The 22,602-nt window shown below is 43.5% G+C and overlaps 2 protein-coding genes across 4 annotated transcripts in view; one reads left to right on the top strand and one right to left on the bottom strand.

Moving 5' to 3' along the window:
* TOM1L1 (target of myb1 like 1 membrane trafficking protein) overlaps nt 1–22,602 on the bottom strand; it is a 29,230-nt gene that overhangs the window by 4,603 nt on the left and 2,025 nt on the right. Inside the window, exons 3-9 of the mRNA XM_062506514.1 lie at nt 22,057–22,135; nt 15,964–16,113; nt 15,580–15,699; nt 13,966–14,073; nt 13,266–13,382; nt 3,023–3,156; nt 566–626 (exon numbers count right to left, since the gene is read on the bottom strand). Coding sequence (XP_062362498.1) covers nt 566–626; nt 3,023–3,156; nt 13,266–13,382; nt 13,966–14,073; nt 15,580–15,699; nt 15,964–16,113; nt 22,057–22,135 — 769 coding nt within the window. The remainder of the gene's footprint in view (nt 1–565; nt 627–3,022; nt 3,157–13,265; nt 13,383–13,965; nt 14,074–15,579; nt 15,700–15,963; nt 16,114–22,056; nt 22,136–22,602) is intronic.
* Nucleotides 5,426–12,493, top strand: LOC134052195 (uncharacterized). Of its 3 annotated transcripts, none has more exons than XM_062506517.1 (3): nt 5,426–5,631; nt 10,264–10,633; nt 11,765–12,493. In XM_062506517.1, exons 1-3 carry the CDS (start codon nt 5,629–5,631, stop codon nt 11,983–11,985), a joined length of 594 nt encoding a protein of 197 aa, XP_062362501.1. In that variant the 5' UTR covers nt 5,426–5,628; the 3' UTR covers nt 11,986–12,493. The 3 variants fall into 3 exon arrangements, with proteins under 3 accessions (XP_062362501.1, XP_062362500.1, XP_062362502.1); XM_062506516.1 differs by having other exon boundaries at nt 5,426–5,646; XM_062506518.1 differs by lacking the exon at nt 5,426–5,631 and having other exon boundaries at nt 10,150–10,633; nt 11,765–12,471.

The raw sequence follows: 22,602 nt of genomic DNA, 5'->3' as shown, positions 1-22,602 counted from the left end.
CTAGATGACTGCACAATTATGGCTTAGAAGAAGGTGAAAAATGTGCAAAACTACTTTGGGCAGTATAATCAACAACCATAATTATCAATCAATAAAGGACAGTCATTAAAGATTTGCTATAAGCCATTATTCACAATTCAGTGAAAGCTTTGACTAAGGAAAAAAAAAATCAATAGAAGTGAATTCTCAAAGTGCAGTGGTATTTCAGTCTCTAGATCATTAACAAGAAACAAATGAAAAGAACCTATGGTCTCTCACTTTTTGCATAGCAGGTAATTGTGCTTAGCTGGAGAGGCAATAAACCAGCATTTGAATAGATCTCTCATTTCTCATGCCTAAGCTTCCCTCTTACATTTGACATTATTTGTTACTTTAGTTACATGAATTTGCATGCAATTCTGCAAGTGAGATTTTAGAAAAATCAGTAAGAACAGTGTCAGTCTGTTGTCTCCTGTACCTCTCAACTAGGGAATAAAATTCTGCATGTATCAGAAGTATATTTTTCACAAGGAAGAGCAAAAGGAATGTCTGCAGTCCTGCAGCTCAGGAGCTCTTCCTTAATTACCTCCTCCCGCTCACGCTGTATCCTCTGGTTCTCCAGGAAACGAACTCTGTTCCGTGAGAACCTGTTGATGGTGCAGAGTTAAATGTTCATTCTTACATTCCTGTGACGTGCTTCAGAACATGAAACCAGTTATAATCACCTTTTGATTCTCAGAAGGCTTCAGAAGCACCAAACAGGCACTCCAGGTGCTGTCTCTGGGGCACTTGTCTCTACGGGCACTCTGACTCCCATTCCAGGGCTGTGGTCCTGGTACCTCCTACACCACCACCAGGCTTGTTCCTGACCCCAAGCCATCTGCTTGTTCCCAAACAAACCCAACTCCTCTGGCAGTGGTTTGTCTCTGTTCACACCAAGTAACTGTGAACATCTGCTGTGCCAAGCCCAGCTCCTTCTGATCAGAACCTTCTCTGAGCTAAAGCCTGCTGTTCTCAGAGCTCTGGGCATTCCCTCATGCTCTCCCAGGACAAACCACACATCCATTCTGGCACACAGCCTCCTCGTTAGTGCAGGCCTTGGCAATATATATTTATTTTTTAATGGAAAGAAACAAAAAAAAAAAATCTACCTGCATAAATATGTGTGTTCTAGGAGTGATAACAGTGCTACTGTGGGTCCACAGCAGACCCACACAGGTGACATTGAGCATCCAGAAGGTCACTGTTTCAGCACCAGGAGCCCTGAGTTGTATGGACAAATGTATAGACAGTTTATCCAATTGCATTTGCTATTCAGGGTCATTGTACTAGGGAGGCCCAGAGTATTATAGATGCATGAAGAAACAGCAGGGAAAAAAAACCTTTCCAACTGCACAGCAGAAAGTATTTATCTGAAATCCAGGAAGAACCAAGCAGCTGCAGAGACACTAGAGGGAGGCACTGCTACACACGAGCTGTTGGTTGCACAGTGGAGATTGCTCCGGATTTAATTTAGATTCTACATCAATAATCAGAAACAGAAAATGCAGCACGAATCATGCTCCAACAACACACAGAGTGTGAAACAGATGCAGCTCATTAAAATCAGTTGGCCCTTTACACACCTCATGGTTCAGAGGGGGACCCAAAGAACAAATCTTCTGCAACACAAAATTAACCAGGTATGTTTTTATACTTATCCATTCTCAAGTCAATGGATCTGCACTCAGGAAGAGCTGTACCATACAAACATTAGCATTGCATTACTAGAATACAATAGTTTTCTGTCCAAATTAACCACTCTTTCCAACACCACATTTTTAGTGAGGAATCTGTTGGATTATATCCACAAGCTCCTATTCACAGTTTGAGGTTTCCAGCCTCACCAGTATTTATCATGTGTACCAAAAATGTAAGCCTGCATCTGACTTCACTGGATTTACACAAAAGCTGAATAACATTTCTTTTTTGCTTATTAAAAGGGAAAACCTCCTAAAGAACACAGTTCTTCCAAGCACACAGTTCTCCCAAGAGCTGAGCACACAGTTCTTTCAAGACAACTGTTTTAAAATCCACCAACACTACAGCAGACAAGATTTAAGAGTAAATGAAAAATTAACGTTGTCTTGATTAAGTCCAAAGTTTATGCCTGACACTTAGAAGAATCAGTGATATTTTCAGTGCAGCACTCAGATGAGGATTAAAAAGATGACTAAATGATATAAATTTGCTAAATTTAATAAAGAACAACTATACTTGATGCATAATGATTCCTAGAATACTTTTTAGCCATGGAAGAGACCAACTTCTTAGGATGGAAGGGTGTATCCTATTAAATCAGAACATTCTCCACGAGCGTACTCATGTTTGGGGATATTTTGGGGAACAACACTGGAATTTTAAGTTGAAAACTAATTTCAGTTTTGCCAGCATTCAGTCATGCTACCAGTGCCATAACAGAAAAATACCCAGGATGTCAACAGGAGTACTGCTGTGCTTTCATGTGTGAAAGAAAGAAACATTTTCTGCTGTAAGACAAGCAGAACAGTATGTTTCAATCCAGCTGAGAACAGCAAGCAACTCTCCTAAGCGTGTAATGAGGCAGAAGGCTGCTCCATGGCCAATTCCTTCAGCAAAGCTGTCAAAATTGTTTAGAAGTATTCTTTTCTGGAAGCACAGACACTTAACAGATATAAGCACCAGCACCAAAGGATTTGTAGCAGCTGCTGACAAATTCACTGGAGTCTGCTGAAAAGGGATGTCAAATTACAAATTATTTTTGTGTGCCTCTATCTGATTTCCTGCCCATGCTGTTAACTCACTTTACACCACTCTGTTTCCTAATTATTTTCCTGAACCATTTCTGAAGTGGTTAGGAGGCAGAAAATACATAATTTTCTCTTTTTGCAATCATATTTCTTTTCTGAATTTAAGGATAAAATCTGATAAAATCCTTTGGGAGGATCAACATGAGGCATAGGGACCATTAAGTGCATTTATTCAGGCAGAATTCCAAATGTGAGGAGAGAGGCCCTGCACTTACCTTTCATGTCCCAGGAGGACATTATTCAGATCTTCATTTACTTGTATTAGCTCAACAATCACATCCTCATTCTCCACTGTCACCAACAATTCCATGATCCTCTCCTGCATCATCCGACAGGTCTTGTACAATTTCTGCCCGAGGCAAGGGAAGGAAAAAAAAATAAAAATCTTAACTGTGGTCTCTCACTGTCAGTTCTGGAGATGAATGATAAGACACTCAAGCACTGCAGAATCACAGGTAAGATTCCTTAATTTACACAAACCACACGAGAATCAACCATTGCAAACAGAACAATGTCCATGTCTTTGATCTCTGCAATGCAGGGTCACAATTCCCACCCCCACACCACTCCTACACAATCCCTACCTCATGACACACCTTCATTTCTAAAGATATATGTGTCTCTAAAGCCTAAATTACAAACTGCAAAATAACAAAGACACCTCTGGGTGATGTAGAGCCAATGTGATTTGATCCTGCTTGAAGCTGATTAAACTCAGCAGGATAGTTGGATGTAATCCTGTTCAATGCCTGCTTGAAGAAAAGACAGTATTAGTCTAAAGGTCAGAAGTGCTCTGTGACAAGCCTCAAGTGCCAACTACTCCTTTAAGTGGGAAGTCTGGATAAACTTAATCAATGGATTTTTGAGAAAGTAACACAAACCTTAGAGAACCAACAGATAGGAGAACTATGAGAGTTTGTTAATCAGAATTTTGCATTACTGCCTGGTGAAGTGGAAGACAGACTGTTTATATTACTCCCCTCTGCAGATTTTGCATGTTCAAAGAAACAAATTCTTTAGCAACAGGAACTTAAACTCAGCCAACATTTTTTCTCCTTCACACTGCATTTGCAAATGCAGGCTAGCTCTGCTTAAAGAAACAAAAAAAAAAAGGAGGAAGGAAATGACTCTGTTTGTACACTACTATTCAGAAACTGCTTTGATATTCAAAGTGATCTGATTTTACCTCAAAAAATCGCAATACTTCACATAAATCAATTATTTATTTAAAAGGAAATTTGCACCCCTTTGCTAAACATATCAGGATTGCAGACTGCTATACTTTTCAGGACTGTATCTTCACAGTGCAGGATAAAACACACAAAAATGTGTTCAGACTAATGTGCATTTCTTATTACTTCATTACACAGGCAGACTGGCAAGTGTCAATACTCAACAGAGAAGGAAATTGAGACACTCATTTCAGGAATGGATTTGCCTAAAAACTGGAGTTTTACAACGATGGAGTAGCAGCTGGAATAACAATCACCAATGATTCCAATACATTTGTGCTAATTCTTACCAGCTGCTGATCTGGACCCAAATTCCTGGACATCCACTGACTATCTGTTCAATGTGTCTGTTCACCATCCAGTACAAAAGTTTGGTAATCTCCTTTGGCTGATCCTGAACTATTCTTTAACTGCAGTTATTGGCCAGCACATTACTCCTAGTGAAATATGGCATTTTAAGCCTTGTCCAAAACAGGGTGGGGAGGAGAGGAGCCTAGCCACTAATGAAGATTAACTGTAAAGACTGGTTAAGTTCACCTTGTTACAGATTTTATTGAGGCACTCAAGATAATCTGAAGGACTAAAATCAGTGTCTCCAACTCACTCAAAACTAAACAAGCAGCTCTATTAATAAAGGATTTTTTTCCTGTGACAACTAGAGTCCAAACCAAGCAATCCAGGTAATGCCACAAACAAAAAGAGAACATTAAGTATTGTTCAAGGGACAGGCTGGCCTGACCTGATGTTTTACACCACTCTGTGCACAGGGGAAAATGAACAGAAAGAACAACAGTGAAAGGAATGAGTTTTCATTCACTCTCCTACATATGATAACTCCACACCCTGTCCTCAACCTTTTGCCAACAATTTTATTACTGGGAGTGTCATTAAGAATCCACAGGTTTTCTGTGGACAGCTGAATCTGTGCTCCCACATACAGAAGTGCTGCAGCAGGAGACAGGAAATAAAAGACAAACTTTTTCTGTTTCCCAGCTGAGTCATGGACTGGACAAGCATAATTAACCAGCGTATTCTCAACAGCATCCAGTAAGGGTTTGTTGCACAGGAAAATTTCTACAATGGGTGGGAGAAGCTCACTCAAGGATTGCAAAAATTAGGTAAGTTCTTCAAATCACTTAATGCTGCAAAACTGCCAAAACTTCTACCTCGCTGTAGCAGTTTGGAGGTAAGGTTAGAAACAGATGTGAATGATTAGGGATAGGTGATCGGAAGACATCGCGTTGTACGGGCAGACGGAACCCCTCCCCTCAACAGTTAAGGTTACTTAACCCCCTTAGTTAGCCAGCAGCACCCGGTTCATGACGCACGCAGAAGGAAGTGACGCGGTAAACCCAAGCTATATAACCCCATGCAACCTACTAATAAACGCCATTTGCTGTCCTCCATACTGGTGTCTGTGAGTTTATGGCCCGAGCGGCCTGAGGTTGGCCACCGTGCCATTCCTGAACCAGGACACCACGCCTCAGTGAAGGCAACAAGTTGGTGTCGAAACCCGGGAGCATCATCCGGGAAACGGGAATCGCCTGGACCAGCTTGGCGGGGAGGACGCTCCCGGAGCAGCGAGGAGAATGGTAGCTCTCGTGAAGGTCGTATCTCAGATTCATAAGCAATGGGGTATTGATTGTAAACCAAAAGATTTTACTCTTGCTGTGTCGAGGCTTCTGCAAATTGGTGCCGAACCCCAAAGGGATGGGAGGGATGCAGACGCGGCCGGTGGGAACAGAGAAGGTCCGTTAGATAACGCAGACGCGCGCGAACAGGAAAGGGGGGAGAATCCAGGAGGGGGAATTAAGGCTAATCAGAGCGCTTGCCTGAAAACATATCCTTATAAGGCAAGAGCCTCCCTTAGCAGGAGGCGGGGCAAGCCTAGGGGGAAGGAGCAGCCCAACTCCAAGAGGAAGGGGTGGGGTCGGAGCCCAACAAAAAGGTTCTGGAGTCTGGAAGTATCCAGTCAGTCGACCTCCGGCTTTGAGTCAGACTCTAGCTAAAATGAATGGCTTGACAAGTGGTCCGTAGCCGACTCCGACAAAGAGGAAGTGAGGGTAGATAAAATCAGTAACCACAACGCTCCTACTTGTGTCAAGGGGAAGTTAGAAAAGGAACAAACTCCGCTTACGGACTGGAGGAAAATAAAAATAGCATGTGCTGACTGAGCTCCATCAGCCACACTGGCATTCCCGGTCCGAGTAGGACGGCAAAGTGGAAACCAGAGGACTTACTCACCAATAAATCCTCAGGATGTACAAGCAATTGTTAAAGGAATTGCGGACAGAGGGATTAATTCGGCTATGGTTTCCACTCTCATCGACAGCGTTTTGTGAGGGGATGACATGCTCCCATTTGACATTAAAGAAACCTGCAGACTAATTTTTGATGGGGCAGGGATGATCATTTTCAAACAAGAGTGGGAGGACAATTGCACAAAGTAACTAGCCTTAGTAACTGGGGCAGACCATCCGCTACACGGTTCCAGCCGACAGCGGTTAATGGGTACAGACCCAACCGTGATCACCTCCCAAGCGCAGGCCAAAGGCCTACGGGCCCACGAGGGCATGACAACTACCCGCGTCGCTAGAGAAGCTATCCACTCTGCTTCCACTGTTATTGCTAGACCATCGCCGTGGTCCACAATAAAGCAAAGCGAGGGTGAAAGTTTTACACACTTTATGGACCGCCTCCAAGCAGCAGTCGATTCCTCAATTTTGCCCTCGGAAGCGAAGGGCCCTGTGTTAGCGGAATGTTTGCGCCAACAATGCAATTCAGCCACTAAGGACATTTTATGGTCATTGCCACCCGGGTCCAACATCGTGGGCATGATTAAGCATGTCACGAAAGAAGAACATCTAGCTCCAATCCAGGCAGCCATCCGTACTGCAATAACTAGTGTAATGGCATGCTTCAAGTGTGGCCAGGCAGGCCACATTGCAATAAATTGCCCCCAGTCAGGGCACCCATCAACAGCAGTCCCCCCACGCCAGACGTGATCTAGGGAGCCATGCTGGGCATGTGGAAAAAAGGGACACTTTGCCAAAGAATGCAGATCTAAACCTCAGGGAAACGGGATGGGCAGGGAGCATCCGGGCCGCACACAGCTCCCTCCCACTCGGGATATGAAGCAGCCCAGCTGTGCCAATCCTCAATGGGGCGCGGAGCTCCCGCACCCACAGCCCTCTCAAGAAATGACCAATTTCGCGACTCAACCAACAGCTCAGCTAAACCCATTCACGCCCCAGGAACGCCAGGAACAACCCCTTGGGAGCGAGATCCCTGGCTGGCCCTGGCTATGAAGGTGGGCCGCCACCCGCTGATAGTGTGGGGAGTTTGCTGTCTCCATAACAACTTTGATGACTCTGCTGTCTCCCCTTTTGGGTTGATACAGGATCAGACGTTACTGTCATTCCAGAAATGTACTGGCCTTTATAATGGAAACTGGAGGAGGCCCCCATGGTGGGCGGAATTGGGGGGCTGTCTCGGGCCTGAAAAAGCACCCAACTGATAGCGATAATGATCCGCACCGAAAGAGGGCCGGAGAAAACTATCACTCTTGTCCCATATGTTATGTCGAGATGTCCACCCCTGTTGGGGAGGGACGCCCTAGCCCTGTTGAAAGTCAGGGTGACAAATTTATTTTAAGGGCCACTGCCGCATACCCGCCATTACCCATCAAACTAACATGGAAATCAGTCGACCCAGTGTGGGTTGAGCAGTGGCCCTTGTCAAAGCCTCTAATGACTGCCCTCCTTGAGCTAATTGGCTGTGAGCTACAGCGGAACCACACAGAGCCCTCCACAAGCCCACAGAACACTCTGGTCTTCATAATACCCAAACGATCTGGTGAGGGCTTCTGCCTCCTGCACGACCTGCGGGAGGTGAACAAAAGAATTCAACCAATGGGTCCCGTACAAACTTTGCTGCCCATGAACTCGACGATACCAAAAGGGCAGCCCTGTGCAGTGCTTGAGATTAAAGGCTGTTTCTTTTCCATATCCCTGCATGATGAAGACAAAGAGCGGTTTGCTTTTTCCGTCGTCTTCCCGAACAGCCAATGGCCTAACATGCGCTTTCAGTAGAAAGTATTGCCCCAAGGAATGGTCAACTCCCCTACCATCTGTCAGATCACGGTAGACTGAGCACTAGCGCCAGTCCAGCACAGCGATCCAACTGCGACCATTGTTCAATACATGGATGACATCCTGGTTGCCGCGCCATTGGTGAGCCAGGTAGACCGGCTAGTGTTGACAATCTCGGAGACCTTAAAAACAAATGGTTTTGAAATCGCAAGTGCAAAAATAAAAAAGGGACCATGTATAATGCTTTTGGGAGTGGGAATTTCAAGCTCCTACATAACCCCCCCAGATAAAAATATGCCGAAACATCAAGACGCTCCATGATGTACAGCAGCTGATAGGATCCCTACAATGGCTCTGCAACATCGTCCTGATTCCTTCCAAGGTCATGGAACCCCTAAATGACCTCTTGAGAGGGAAACACCCATGGGAGAGGAAAACTCTGACACCAGAAGTGACAAGCTCGCTCGATTTTATCAAACAGCAAATGTCAGTGAGCACGCTCACCAGATGGGACTCAGGTGCATCAATCGATTTATACGTCCACTTTACAAAGAAAGGGGGAGTAGGAGCGCTAGCCCAAGGGCCCCCTGAAAAAGCCCAACCAATACAGTGGGTGATCTTAGGAAAACCATCACGTGCATTTTCCCTGGGAGTTGAGTGTCTTAGCAAACTTATAATGAAAGGCAGGGAACCTGCCCTAAGGCACTTGGGCATTGAACCCGCCAAGATATATCTGCCCTTCCACAAACAGCTTTCCACGCAATCAACGACAATATCAGAGCATCTAGCCATAGCCCTTGCTGGTTTTGGAGGAGAGATCCGCTATGCAGCAAAACCCCCTTGGATTCAGCTGCTTGCGATCGTCGACACTGATCTCCTGCCAAAAGTCATTGACCAACTGCAAGCAGGACCAATGATCTTCACAGACGCATCTTCACTAACCTCAACCGCAACGGCGGTACGGCAGTCAGGAGAACAGTGGCAATGCATCAAAACAACCGACCCTATGCTTTCAGTCCACCAACTCAAAGCAGCCGCCGTAGTGCTGGTGTGTGGACTATTCCCAGAGGAGCACCTCAACATTGTAACCGACTCTATATTTGTGGCCAAGCTCTGCCTAGCCATGTCTGGGCCCGGCGTATCAGTGTCCAAGGTGGCTGTGATGCTTGAAGAGGCGCTTTTTTTGCGAAAAGGCACCATATCTGTCATCCACGTTAACAGCCATAATCCAGTTAAAGGATTCTTTCAAATCGGTAACGACAAGGCAGACCCCTCTGCAAAAGGACTGTGGACACTGAGTGATGCCCGTCAGCTACACGAGTCTCTTCACATCGGAGATAAAGCACTAGCAAAAAAATGTGGAATTTCAACCGCTGATGCAAAACACGTCGTAGCCACATGCCCCCACTGCCAAAAATCACTACTGTGGTCCAGCGGAGTCAACCCCAGTGGCCTTAAAGCCTCAGAAATATGGCAAACAGACTTTACGCTATGTCAGCTGCTAAAACCCCGAGCGTGGCTTGCAGTGACTGTAGACACATATAGTGGTGTGATCATGGCCACACAACACCTAAAAGCAGACTCCAAAGCAACCATCCAACATTGGCTAACAGTCATGGCGTGGCTTGCCATTCCCAAAGCAGATCAAGACAGACAATGGCCTGAATTTTGTATCAAAATCAAGCCGAGCATTTGTTTCAAAATGGGCTATCACTTTAATACATGGCATCCCGTACAATAGCACCAGGCAGGCCATTGTTGAGCGAGCAAATCAAACTCTGAAAGCCAAATTAGAAGTATTGGCAAAAACAGAGGGCTTTACTAATTCCATTCCCCCAGGAGACCAAGCGCACATACTGGCAACCGCTCTGTTAGCACTAAATCAGTTTCCTAGGGGAGATGAGACAAACAGTCCTGCTCAGAGACATTGGGCCACCTGAGCACTAGAGGAAGGCCCACAGGTTGTAATTAAAAACGAACTGGGGGAATGGGAACAAGGTTGGAGACTAGCGCTCACGGGGTGAGGGTACGCAGCTGTTAGAAAAGACAGTAGAGTCAAATGGTGTCCAGTTAAGTCAGTCAAACCAGACCTTCAGAGTAGGACTAATGAGAATTGTGAGGCTTTATTTGCAGGACTGGATCCTTGGACGCCCCCGCAATTCGTACACCCCAGTACCAGAGGAAAGTGACGAATCATCGAGCAGCCCGACAGCAACTAACAATCCCACACCAGTGAGATCCAGGCAACAACGGTACCTTTGTATAATTTTGCTTTTAGGGTTTGTTGGCAGAGGGCAGGCTGATGCAAGGCATTACCCTCACCAGCCATTCAGGTGGGTCCTACGCCATCTTTCGAGCGATAAGGCAATCAAAGAAACCATCACACCGGACAGCCCATCTTTTGAGTTTGAACTAAGAGACATATTTCCCCCACAACTAGGATTCCCCAATTTTCCGGGTTTATCGCTGTACCAGACCTATTGGTGCCCTGCCTCCAACCCAGGTAAAAATTACTGCAACTATCCAGGGTACGGATACTGTGGATATTGGGGGTGTGAAACTATCGTGACAAGCAATAGATAGCAACCGCAGCAACCCGATAAGTTCCTGCAAGTCAAGTATGCACCCCATGGCTGTCGCGAACCAAAATTTGGAGCTGACAAGCAAATATACACGCCCCAAGATGGGAGGAGACACACTTGTAAGAACTACATAATGACAATTTTGCAGCCGACCCATAGGAGTTGGGCCACGGGTAAAGTGTGGTCGGTGTTTGTTCGCGCCTTTCGCGACATTTGGGTGAACATACAAATTATCAGGGTCCTACCGTCAGTATCCCGAGCAATCGGACCCGATCAGATTTTTACAGTAAGCGGATCCAAGACAGAGACCACAACTAGTACCAATTTTACTCTTAATGCACAAATATTAAATTCTACCTCCATCCCATCCGGCCTTTTAGCTAAGTCAGCTCCTTAAGATCCATTTCTTAGTGTGTTGAATGCTACCTTTTTGTCGCTGAACCAATCATACCCGAACCTTACAAGGTCATGCTGGTTATGCTATGATGCGAAACCCCCTTTTTATGAGGGTGTTGCCCTTAATGTTCCTTTTAATTATTCAACTGCAAAAAATCCACACCAGTGCAGGTGGGACACCCCCCGTAGAGGAATTACCTTGAGTCAGGTCACAGGCCAAGGCAAGTGCTTTGGCAGTGCAACCTTAGCAAGACAGATGGACAATATCTGCACTGAATTTATTGAGCCTAATACAACTGACAAGTGGGCGATCCCATCCATATCAGGAATGTGGGTCTGCCAGCAATCCGGAGTAAGCCCCTGCATGCTCCTTGATAAATTCAGTAAATCTGTTGACTTTTGTATCCAAGTTTTAATTGTTCCTAGAGTCCTGTATCACCAAGAGGAACAAGTGTATCACTTTTTAGAGGAACCCAACCGGCTCCACAAAAGGGAAGTAATAACAGGCATAACCATTGCAATGCTCCTTGCCCTAGCAGACACCAGCACAGCCACAGGTGTTTCAGCCCTCGTAACCCAACACCAAGGACTTTCTCAGCTGCAAATGACCATTGATGAAGACTTACAAAGAATTGAGAAATCCATCTCCTTTCTAGAGAAATCTGTCTCCTCGCTTTCGGAAGTTGTCCTGCAGAACAGGCGAAGACTGGACCTCTTGTTCATGCAACAAGGAGGCCTGTGTGCTGCCTTGAAAGAAGAATGCTGTTTTTATGCAGACCATACCGGAGTCGTACAAGACTCAATGACCGAACTAAGAGAAAGGCTAGCCCAGAGAAAAAGAGAAAGAGAAGCTCAACAAGGATGGTTTGAGTCATAGTTCAACCAGTCTCCATGGCTGACCACTTTTAATAGGCCCTCTTACCATGATACTACTGACGTTGATTTTCGGGCCTTGCATACTAAACAAATTAGTGTCGTTTGTTAAAAGCCGTTTAGAAAAAGTTAGCATTTTACTTGTTGACCGCCAACAATTGTTTTGAAGCGTGTTTATTACAGACATGTTATATCACTTTTTACAACTTATTATTTCAGTTTTAATAGCCTTTGCGTTTTTATAACTTCTATGCTTTGTACGTTTTTTTAGTTAATCATGGGGGGAAATGTGAATGATTAGGGATAGGTGATCGGAAGACATCGCGTTGTACGGGCAGACGGAACCCCTCCCCTCAACAGTTAAGGTTACTTAACCCCCTTAGTTAGCCAGCAGCACCCGGTTCATGACGCACGCAGAAGGAAGTGACGTGGTAAACCCAAGCTATATAACCCCATGCAACCTACTAATAAACGCCATTTGCTGTCCTCCATACTGGTGTCTGTGAGTTTATGGCCCGAGCGGCCTGAGGTTGGCCACCGTGCCGTTCCTGAACCAGGACACCACGCCTCAGTGAAGGCAACAACAGAAGGATGTGGTAAAAGCTTTTTAAGTTCTCACATACAACATAAAACCAAAAAGCTTCCATTAATGTAGGTCACTATTGCAGTGCTAAAGTAATACTGTACTTTTAATTTCTGGACTGGAAAATACAAGATAAGCACATAATATGACAGAAGGAGCATGTACAGGTTCACTGTCACATCACTGGACTATTGCAATACACTTCCTTCAGGCTACACTTTATGAGCACATGAACTCCTCTGCAGCACAGCAATCTCCCAGCCTTTGAGGTCATAAAGCCAATGCTTCAAATTCTTCACTGGCCCTGAGCCTGCCTCTAAGGGACTGGATATAATAAAGAGGGCTCTGCAAACTCCAGGACGGATATGAGAGGGACACTGTGTCATCATCTATTCTGCAGCTGGAATGTTCTCGGGGCTGTTTGACAGAACGTGCCCAACAGAGAACGCTCCATTATGAAATTCCTTTGCCACTGGAATTCCCTGGAGCTTAAATTTGCATTGCAAGCTGTATTGTCCTATCCTGACTATTGAGATGTCAAGGGAAGATGAAGGAGATGAAAGAAAGCTGAGCAAAACGAGAGAAACGTGTCGTTGGGTTCCATTTTTCAATCTGAATCCAGACATTAAACGACAATATATAACACTTCAAAAAGCAACTACAACCAAACCAATAACCCCTATCAATGAATTATCATGTACCTGTAAAAGATTCATATCATCCAGATTTTCAGATCCAGGAACATTATCTTTCAATATTGATGACATGACTCTCACGTTCATTTTTGCCATATCCAGTTCACTGTACAGTTTCCCAATCTGTTGGAATTCAACAGAAGAATATTGTGTAGGTGAACAGAGCAAGTAGAGTAATTCTTACCTCTAATAAACACTTTCTTTCCCATTAGGTATAATACAGACTTAATTAGCATTATTTTACTTTGATAACACGCCATGGAAATGAATGGAATTAGTTTGGCTTTTAAATGTGCACTCAAACTAAAGATCCAAGCCTGACAGCACTACTTGTTTTTCTTGCAGTTAATCCCTCTCACTGATGCTCCTGTTCCTCCTTTTAGTTACATACAAGGTGAGCAGGAATGGAAGAGAACTGTTCTTTCCTTCTTACTTTTTATAATAACCTCTTCACACAAGGCTTATGTGAAAATAAGTTTGGCTTTCTTGCTTATCTCTGAACAAGCTTTTCTCAGTTTGCATAACAGCACTGTAAGATGTGATTAGATAGCCACACACTCAAGTAGTAACACAAACCTAAGAGCAGGAGCCCAGAACTACACCCTGTGAACTGAGGGTCCCCCAGTGGAACCCAGGCTGCTCAAGTCCCACGTTCCCAGCACATTTCAGGTGGAGCCACCCTCCCCGAAAACCTGTGGTGCTGCACCTGCTCTGGAGTCAACAACAACGTTGGGCCTGTGGGAAGAGGCAGGAAGGAACGTTTGGCAGGACTTGCAGAGGATGGGGATGACTTTGCACAAGGCCAGAGTGAAACCTGTGAAAACACAAAAAAAACCAAACCAGAGCTTGGGTTAAACAAAATGGCAGCAGGCATCCTGCTGAGAGAGGTACACCTCTCAGACTACACTGCTGGGCAGGAGCTTCCTCATAATCAGTGCTCCCAGGGAATTCGTTGAGCAAGTCCTGTTTACAAAAATTAATCTAATGGCTATTTCATAATGAAATGAGGCTTGGAAATCAAGTATCTTCAGAAAAGGTTTGCAAGCAAGTTCCATCACAGGATAAAGTGGGAATGGCTCAAGGGCAGGCTAGCAAGGAATAATTCAAGCCATCTCAGAGTAAGATCCTTCCCAGAGTGCCACTGCAAGTTTTCAATGAAGGACAGTTTGGAATGTGATCACGTTTGGAAGCAGGAGAAAAGCTAGGTCTGGGTGTCTGCAGAAGGTAAAATACAAAGGTCTCCTGGACTGAAAAAACAGGAACAATCTGAGAAAGTTTCACCTGCATCGTATCTGAACTGACTGCTAAAAAAATTTTCAAATATAAACTCCAGGCTGCACTACACACTACCAACCCTTCACTTTCTGGAGACTGAGGTTAAAACTGTGTTCAGGTCTGCTGAAACAAACAGAAGGTTTGCCACTGATTCTAACTGGCAAGTACATGAGGTAGACAAAATAATCTCTAATGTGCTAGGTAAAAGAAAAAATTAGTATCTTTTATTGAGTATCTTATATTGAGAACATTCTTCACACAGTTTTAGGTTCAAACAACCTTTAAATACATAAGCTATTGTGCACTCCACTATTCCACCAGCAGATCAAACTCATGATAAATCTGAATTATTCCTGCCTGCACTGATTATAGACATCTAATTCTGTAACTGCAAGATGCCATGCAGTGATGGATGGCTTTCACACTGCCCAAAGCTCTTGTGAAAATTCTTCTGGAAAAAAAACAAAAACAACTAGAAACAGTAGCATTAAATCATGTATTTTCAGCTGCTGTACAATGCTCAAATCACAGGTATATTTAATGTCCTAAATGCCACACGATACCACCTATGACATAGGCTTAAATAACACTTACTGTGCAAAGCTGGAGAGATATGCAGACAATAATATTTTCTTACAGATTTCGACATCTCTCCATTTAATCTTAAAGACAGATGATGCTCCTATTCTTAACAGTGCGTGTTTTTGTGAAGATCTTACTCATTTTTGTTGAGGCTTTCAGAAGCACTCATTTATTTTGAAGTAAATAGCATGCACAGATCTTAAAAGTCTCAAGAGAGATGCTTCATTTCTGAGAACATATCCATGAATCTGTACTTGGAAATTAAATAAACTAGTATATAGGTCAGGTCTCTTTGTTGTTAGCTTAGCTGTTATAACTGAAACTGATTCCTGCTCACCTGCTTAAGCAGTTTGGTCATATTCTGCCCTGGAGCATTTCAATAAAAAACCCCAGATCAATCACGCCTTCTGTGTCCCATAAAATTAACACATCCCATTTCTGAAGTGTCCTTGTATATCCTCACCTTAGATCCACCACTGCTGGTGTCAGAGGATGGAAACTCCACTCCTTTCTTCAGCAATTCTATGTAAACTTCTTTTACTTCACTCACATCCACCATCCCTTGGAAACCTCGTGCCCAAGCCTGGTTTTGAAATATCAGAGACAGTAACAGGCACAGAAATGGTCAGTCAGTGGGTCAGACAAATGCTTTTAAAATGCCTGGTCCTAAAGACAGGTCATTCCCTCTTTCCACTCTGGACAATTCCATTTAGTGCAACAGGAACCAAAATAGCTCCAAAGTTAAGGTCTGTTTTCAGATGTTCCCAGGATTTAAACAGGTTGCACAATTAAACATTTCCCCCATGGCAGAGACACTGTGGACACTCACAGTTTACTCCACACTCACCATGATTAAGGTCAGGATTTTCTCCTGCATGTCAGTGGGAAGGTTGAATCTTGGGTTCAGCAATTTCACCAGCTTGTCTTTGCAGAAATCCTTCTTCACAACTAAAGACTGGAATCTTGGGCCACAGTTCTCCATACACATCTCAAGCAGCTGCACACACAAAAAAAAACCTTCTGTTACACAAAGAATAGAGGGGGGGGAAAATCCCAAAACTTGATGGCTTTTGTTTCTTTTTGTTTAATTTGTGTCAAGGAGTTACAGGGAAGAGTGGAAATGGGTATGAACAGATAACTGCTTACTAGAATGCCTGATGAGGTCACTTCAGGGGGAACAGCAGCTCCCTGCGTGCTCTCTTATACCCACACAGTCCAAAGGAGCTGTGCCAGACAGAGTGACACTATTTCTAACAGAGAAGCATGGTCACACTAGTTTCTATGTCACAGAACTTACTGAACACATAGTACCTTAACAGCAGGAAATCTGCCCATATCTTAAAATAAATTACTTGTACAGGTTCAGCAATAGAATTAATTCACTGCCTAGCACCCTGGTCTGACAGACTCTGAAGAACTCTGCAAGAGAAGAAAATCAGATTACTAAACTCCTGTCCTCTAGTCTGCCCTGTAAGTGAGAGACTAATGACAAAATAGGAAAGAACAAATTCACCAACTTGGAGCACAATTTCTCCATGTGTTTCAAAGGTCACATTGATTTGAAACAGATGAGCTGAAATGTTCCAGCTGTCAGATTCATCTTCATGAAGGACATCTACTTCCAAAACCCTGCTTCAACTGCTCAGAGCAGGATCCCTGCAAGCCCTGTGCCTGCCCCATCAAACACAGCAGGATGTGATAAGGACATAACACTTCTCCCTTGTACACCTGGAGGTAGCTGACTGCAATTCCCATTTTGCAGAAGAGATGTCAAAAAACTGCCATTACATCCCAGTCACCAGACAGGAAACTGGGGTCAATCAAATCAGGGGCAGAATCAGGAACAGAACTCATCTTGCCTGGCCCAGATCTGAAGGTGGATGATGACCCACACAGGGAAAAAAGGTCACTCTTGTGCTTCTTTCTCATCAGTTGTAGCTTCATTTTCCCTCCCAATGTAAGAGGGAAGACAGCAAGTTGAAAGCAAAGGGCTGATATTAACAAAAGCTGCAAAATTTCCTGTGTTTGAAGACAAAACTTCCCCGGAATCATGTAACAGACAGGTCATGTTCTCAAAGGGATGCTTGTATTGAAAGGGATGATATTGTGATCTTGATAAAAGTAGGTCAAGTATACTTTCCTATTCAGAGCAGACTACATTTGACTAAGTGAAATTATTTTAGCAACTCATTTTCTAGCCTCAAGACTCAGAGATTTTTCTCTCAGTGTGATCAGGAACTTACAGGAGAACAGGCGGAAGACCAGAAGAAAATATATAGCCAAGATGAAAACAGGGTAGAACAGAGAGACACTGACAGTCTGCTGTGCAAAAAGCTAACTGAAAGATAATTACAAAAAACGTCTTGGCTCAAAACATTACTTTTCATAGAGAGTACATGAAATACATGCTAATAAGCCAAATCATTTGCCTGTGCAATACTTCAAAGATGCTTTGTGTAAAATATTTTCAACCCAGTGCATGGGAAACTTGTTATACTACTCCCTATTATTAATCCCCTACTTAGGGGACTGAGTATTTACCCGCTGAATGAAAGCACAGAACTAAGGGTCTGGATCCTCCACTCAATTATGCCAGCCCAGCTCACTCACTCTGGGTAAAACTAAGCTGGTGTAAGAAAAAAAAAAGAATTTGACTCAATTATTTTTAACTGGACTATTCATGAGCACGCCACTTTCATGCTAATAACACCTTTCATTAGAATTTCAATATGGGTATTTATCGTGCAAACAGGATTCCACAGTCCCAAGCACTTCCACTGGAGGGAACAGATCCAAGCTGGCCAAGCCAACCACTGCCCCATGCACAATGGAAACTCAACAGAAACATGTTTTAATAAAAAAAAAATATAACCTGGCAAATTAACTTCAATCAAAGCATTAATCTTCCTGTCAATGGCAAACAGGATGTGAGAAATGTTGAACTGACAGAGCTGCTGTGCTCCAGGATAGCTGATCCCAGAGATCTGCACTGAGCAAGAAAGGCAAACCATGTAATCCAAGGCCTCTGGTTTACAGGGCTGAATCACAGAACTAAAATGATAAAAGGCATCTACAGAGAGGTGAAGCCAAACTGTGAAGCAAAAACAAAACAATGGGAGAAGCTGGGTGAGTACAGCAGAAAGTCAGAGACTTCACTCAGCTCTCAGGACTCACTGCCCATCCAAAGCAGCCGTGTTTGGTCCATGGGGCTGAGCAGTGGGTGCAGCTTGGGAGGGACACTTCTCCGTGCAAGAAAACCCAGATGAACAGTTTGCTTCTTCACATTTCTGACTCAAGGGGAGCAAGCCATTAATCCATCTCCAGGATTACACTCCACTGAACACATCCTGATGCCTGCTCAGCTGAGGTCTGGAACTGCAAGATGCTGTTTCCAAGGCCAGCATTTAAACCAAACCGGTATGAGCAGCTCTTTCAGCTGCCACTCACCAATTATAGTTCAGGGCTGGGTACAATTCATCAAGGTTCAGCATTTCAAAAACACTGAATTTTCAGAAGTCTTGAGTTTTTCAGATTTCACAACTCAAACACTGAGATTTGGATTTCTTTTGCTCCCACTCAATGTCCTCTTCTTTTCTTCTTTGTCAACATATCCATTGAAGTATACTAAAGTAGAGTAGAACTCTTTTAACTGAGGAGCTGGAGGACTCTCTTGCTTTGTTAAAGGTTAATTCAACAAACTGAAATTGAAGGCCACATGTGCCATGCTAATGTTTTTCTGCATCAGAAAAATTGCACACAATTAAAAGGAAAAGTAGAAATATTCTTAGGAAAAAATACCCATCAAGATTTAATTCTAAGGCAATTATTGAATGCCTTACATTGGAAGGGACCTTCAAGATCAACTAGTTCCAATTCCCCTGCCATTTACTAGATCAGGTTGCTAAGAGCCCCATCTAACCTGGACTTGAACATTTCCAGGGATGGGGCATCAACAATTTCTCTGGGAAAATGACTTCCTTTAAAATATTTTCCTACAATGTAATAAAGGAGGTGAAAGAGTAACTTAATCTTAAATTTCTGCCCACTGCTTTGAATGCAGGAGTGAGAGGGACACATTCAATTAACAATTTCCCCATGTGCTGTTCAGCTCTTAAGGCCTTGCAGGTATCAGAACTGAGGCACTGCAGCAAATGGTTCACAAAACCAAGGGAAGATCTATGCAGGCAACTCAACAGCTGTCTCAGTACTCATTACATAAACAGTATTTATGTCTCAGTACTCATTACATAAACAGAATTTATGTATCTAAAGTACACCAGCAACAAAAAGTCAAGTAACACACACACAAGAGTCTGATTCCTGCCTGAAAGTTCTAATCCTCTTCACTGTGATTGCACAACCTCCAGTGCCAGCCCTGATCTCCCTGTTATCAAAGGCTGGGCATGAGGCAACTCCATGGCCTGACACAAACACTTCCATCCATGTGACTTCACAGGAACTGCAGCAGCTCAGAACACCTGAAGCCCAGCCATAGCCAGCACATTATCCAGCTGGCACTCAGCCTTCTTCCTCCAAGTAAATAAAGCATCATCCAAGAGCGAGGAGGAGGAGCACACTGTTGAGATTCAGCCCATCTCAGTAACAGCATCAGGGCTAATGTGTGCAGTCAAGCTGCTTCCACGAAGATTTTCTCACTCCACTCCGTGTGCGTGTCCTCTGGGAATGGGCTCCTTAACAGCTTCATTAGAAATATTAAATTCAAGGATGTCAAGGTCGAATAGATAGAAGTGGAGCCACAGTGTGCTTCTAAATAAATGTAAGTCGTAGATCCTTCTTAGTTTTATCTGAGGAGGATCTAGGAGAGACAATCTGATGTAGAGTCTCAAAAGCTAGAGGACCACATTTACTGTAAGAAATACAAGCACTAACAGTTAATCCAAAAAACCCTTATTTTTGCAAAACTCTGGGAGGAAAACAATTTTTAAGAGATGAGAGCTTTGCACAGGGAGGGAGGGCTATATTTCAGGAACATTATTTTTTTTTTTCCATTTGCAATCAACTGTTGTCATCTAAGCATTTCAAAATGGAAAACAGGAACAATTTCATCAAGGCAATTAAGAAGATAAAAACAGAAGATACAGCACATAGGAAGAGTGATGTGGGAAAGGTAAAAGCCACACATGGCCAGCAATGAGGTCATCAAAGGAAAGATTTTACACATGCTAAAGTTATGGCAGTACTGGTAAAATAAAAAGGAAAAAAGCTAGAGACAGTGGGAGAGGCAAAGCATAAAAGATCTTATGTAAGAATTAAAACTAGAAAGAGAGAGAGAGTGTGTAGAGGAAAGGCTGGAACTTACTTAAATTAAAAAAAAAATTAAAAATAATTAAAAAAAAGAGGAAACATGATTAAGGACTACAGGGAGAAGAAACCTGCAAACAAAATCCAGCAGCTGTGCCAAGAGGATGTGACTGCCTGGCAGGCAAGTTACAGGTGTGCATGGGAGTGGGGCAGGACAGAGAAAAGGGCTGAACAGGACAGGAACTGCACTCCCAGCTGAACATGCTGCATGCTCCATCTGCAATACAGTGAGCTTCCAGGTCAGTGTGATAGAGTTCTTCCTTGGACAGACCTGGAACAAAGACCCTTCTCCCACTTTTACATACTCAAAAGCTAAGCTACAATGTCACCTTGGGTATATTTGCACTGTAAATACCCAAGGAACAGCTCCCAAACCTAACCCCTGGGTGATCAGCACAGACTGTGGCAGATGATCAGAACAGGACCTCGCTGCACAGGGGCTGCAGGAGACAGCCCTGGTACAGGGATTGCAGGTACAGGGGAAACCCAGTGTTTCCATTATGCAAACACACAGAACACACAAAAACGTGACTCATCAGACAGTGGAAGAGGAAGCCAGGAAAGAAGTGCGGAAACAGAGTGAGCTGAAGGTCTATATTGACATGTTTAACAATTATCTGCACCTCTAACCTGTCAGGAGACACTTGGGCAATTGCTAAGTGACCTACAATTTGGCACTATCCATCACCCATCTTCCTTAATCACTTCTCAGCACATCTTGATAGAGATAATGATTTTGCACAACAAATACCAAACCCATGAGTAATAGTACTCAAATAGATGCAGACGCCTCTAAAACGTCAAAAAAGGAAATGGTGAAGAAAATACTTTAGCCAATTAATGAAAGACTAGAATCCTCAAGAACTTAAAACACAAAAGATATGACTTGTCACAGTTGCACTATTGGTAGTCAAGAGTAACTCCAGTCAGAAACTCAGGACTTAGGACAGTATTAGAACTTCCTGCAGTAACATACTCAAGTAAATCTTAAAGTGACTGAAATCACAACAGCTCCCCAAACCCTGGGGCAGTTCAGGAACACTGGCAGATTCTACAGGCCACATTATGTCAAGTGAGGATATTCCCAGACACTCCAACCTTTAGCCATAACATCTGAATTTCACACAGCTCACCCTGCCTCTCTCTCCCTCACCTAAGTCACCATGGTTACCAAGTTTATCACTTATATGTGATAACATTTCCTTTTACCAAGCACATATCACACATTCCACCATGCTGCACACTGTGCTTAGTTTGACTAAGATCAGCACCACAAGGTGAGTAATGGAATGGTCAAATGTAGCTTTTATGTAATAGCTTAACCTCCAAGTCTCCACAAACAGGTGGGGCTCTCACAGAAGGACAGTCTCTGGAGCAAGTAAGAACTATCCTACTTTTACACAGAACAAATGAGCTCCCCCATCAGAATTTGCATCATCCAGGAGTCCATGGAATGCCAGCAAACCATCTGATCTGCACGGTGACAGTGCAGTACACACAAACAACAAAGACTGAAAACATCCTGGATAGTTGTGTCAGGGATAATTTGCATGCCACCTTATCGTTTAGACTGTTTGCCTTCTTCGTGTCTAATTAATATAAACATAGCTGTACTTACAGACAAGGTAAGTCTGATCTCCTTGTGGTTACAGTTTTTTGAAAGCTTCTTCTTCAGTGCTTTAACTGCATCTTTAGGCCTGTGACAAGAAATGAAAGAGGAAAAGTTACCAGTGAAGTTTTCTAGTTCGTAGCTTCATCCAAGAACCAAAAATACCAGCCTGACATACAGGACTAAATCCACCCCTGTGTTTACACCCACATAAAACCAGAGCAATTGCCTCATTGATTTCAGCAAAATATCTTCAGCAGTGAAGTAGAGCAACAAAGCAGTGAATCAGGTTTGTTACTGCAGACTGTGCATTACTCCAGAGACTTGTGCAGAGAAATAAAGTCATTCTCCTCTGCAAAGTCTGCTCCAAAATTATTTTTTTCTACAGTTGTACAATAGAATTACTTATCTAGCTTTTATTGCTGTGAAAGAAAATATCAATTGCCATATGTATCAAGAGTTGACTGGAGTTTTCATGTATGATGCAATTAGAAAATATTCTCCTGGGAGTGCTGTCAGAAGTAGGGGTGTCATGGATAACTTCCACTCTTCTAA

This window comes from Cinclus cinclus, chromosome 20 (assembly GCF_963662255.1).
Source record: "Cinclus cinclus chromosome 20, bCinCin1.1, whole genome shotgun sequence".
In the NCBI taxonomy this organism is placed as follows: Eukaryota; Metazoa; Chordata; class Aves; order Passeriformes; family Cinclidae; genus Cinclus; species Cinclus cinclus.
Note: the sequence above shows the minus strand (reverse complement) of the source record. Positions and strands in the feature narration are given on the sequence as shown.

What these genes read in the sequence shown, in the direction of transcription:
- LOC134052195 (XM_062506518.1), top strand. Translation starts at nt 10,237, where the DNA reads ATGAGAATTGTGAGGCTTTATTTGCAGGACTGGATCCTTGGACGCCCC. An exon ending in GTGCCCTGCCTCCAACCCAG is followed by an intron (nt 10,634 to 11,764) that starts GTAAAAATTACT and finishes TCTCCTTTCTAG; the next exon opens with AGAAATCTGTCTCCTCGCTT.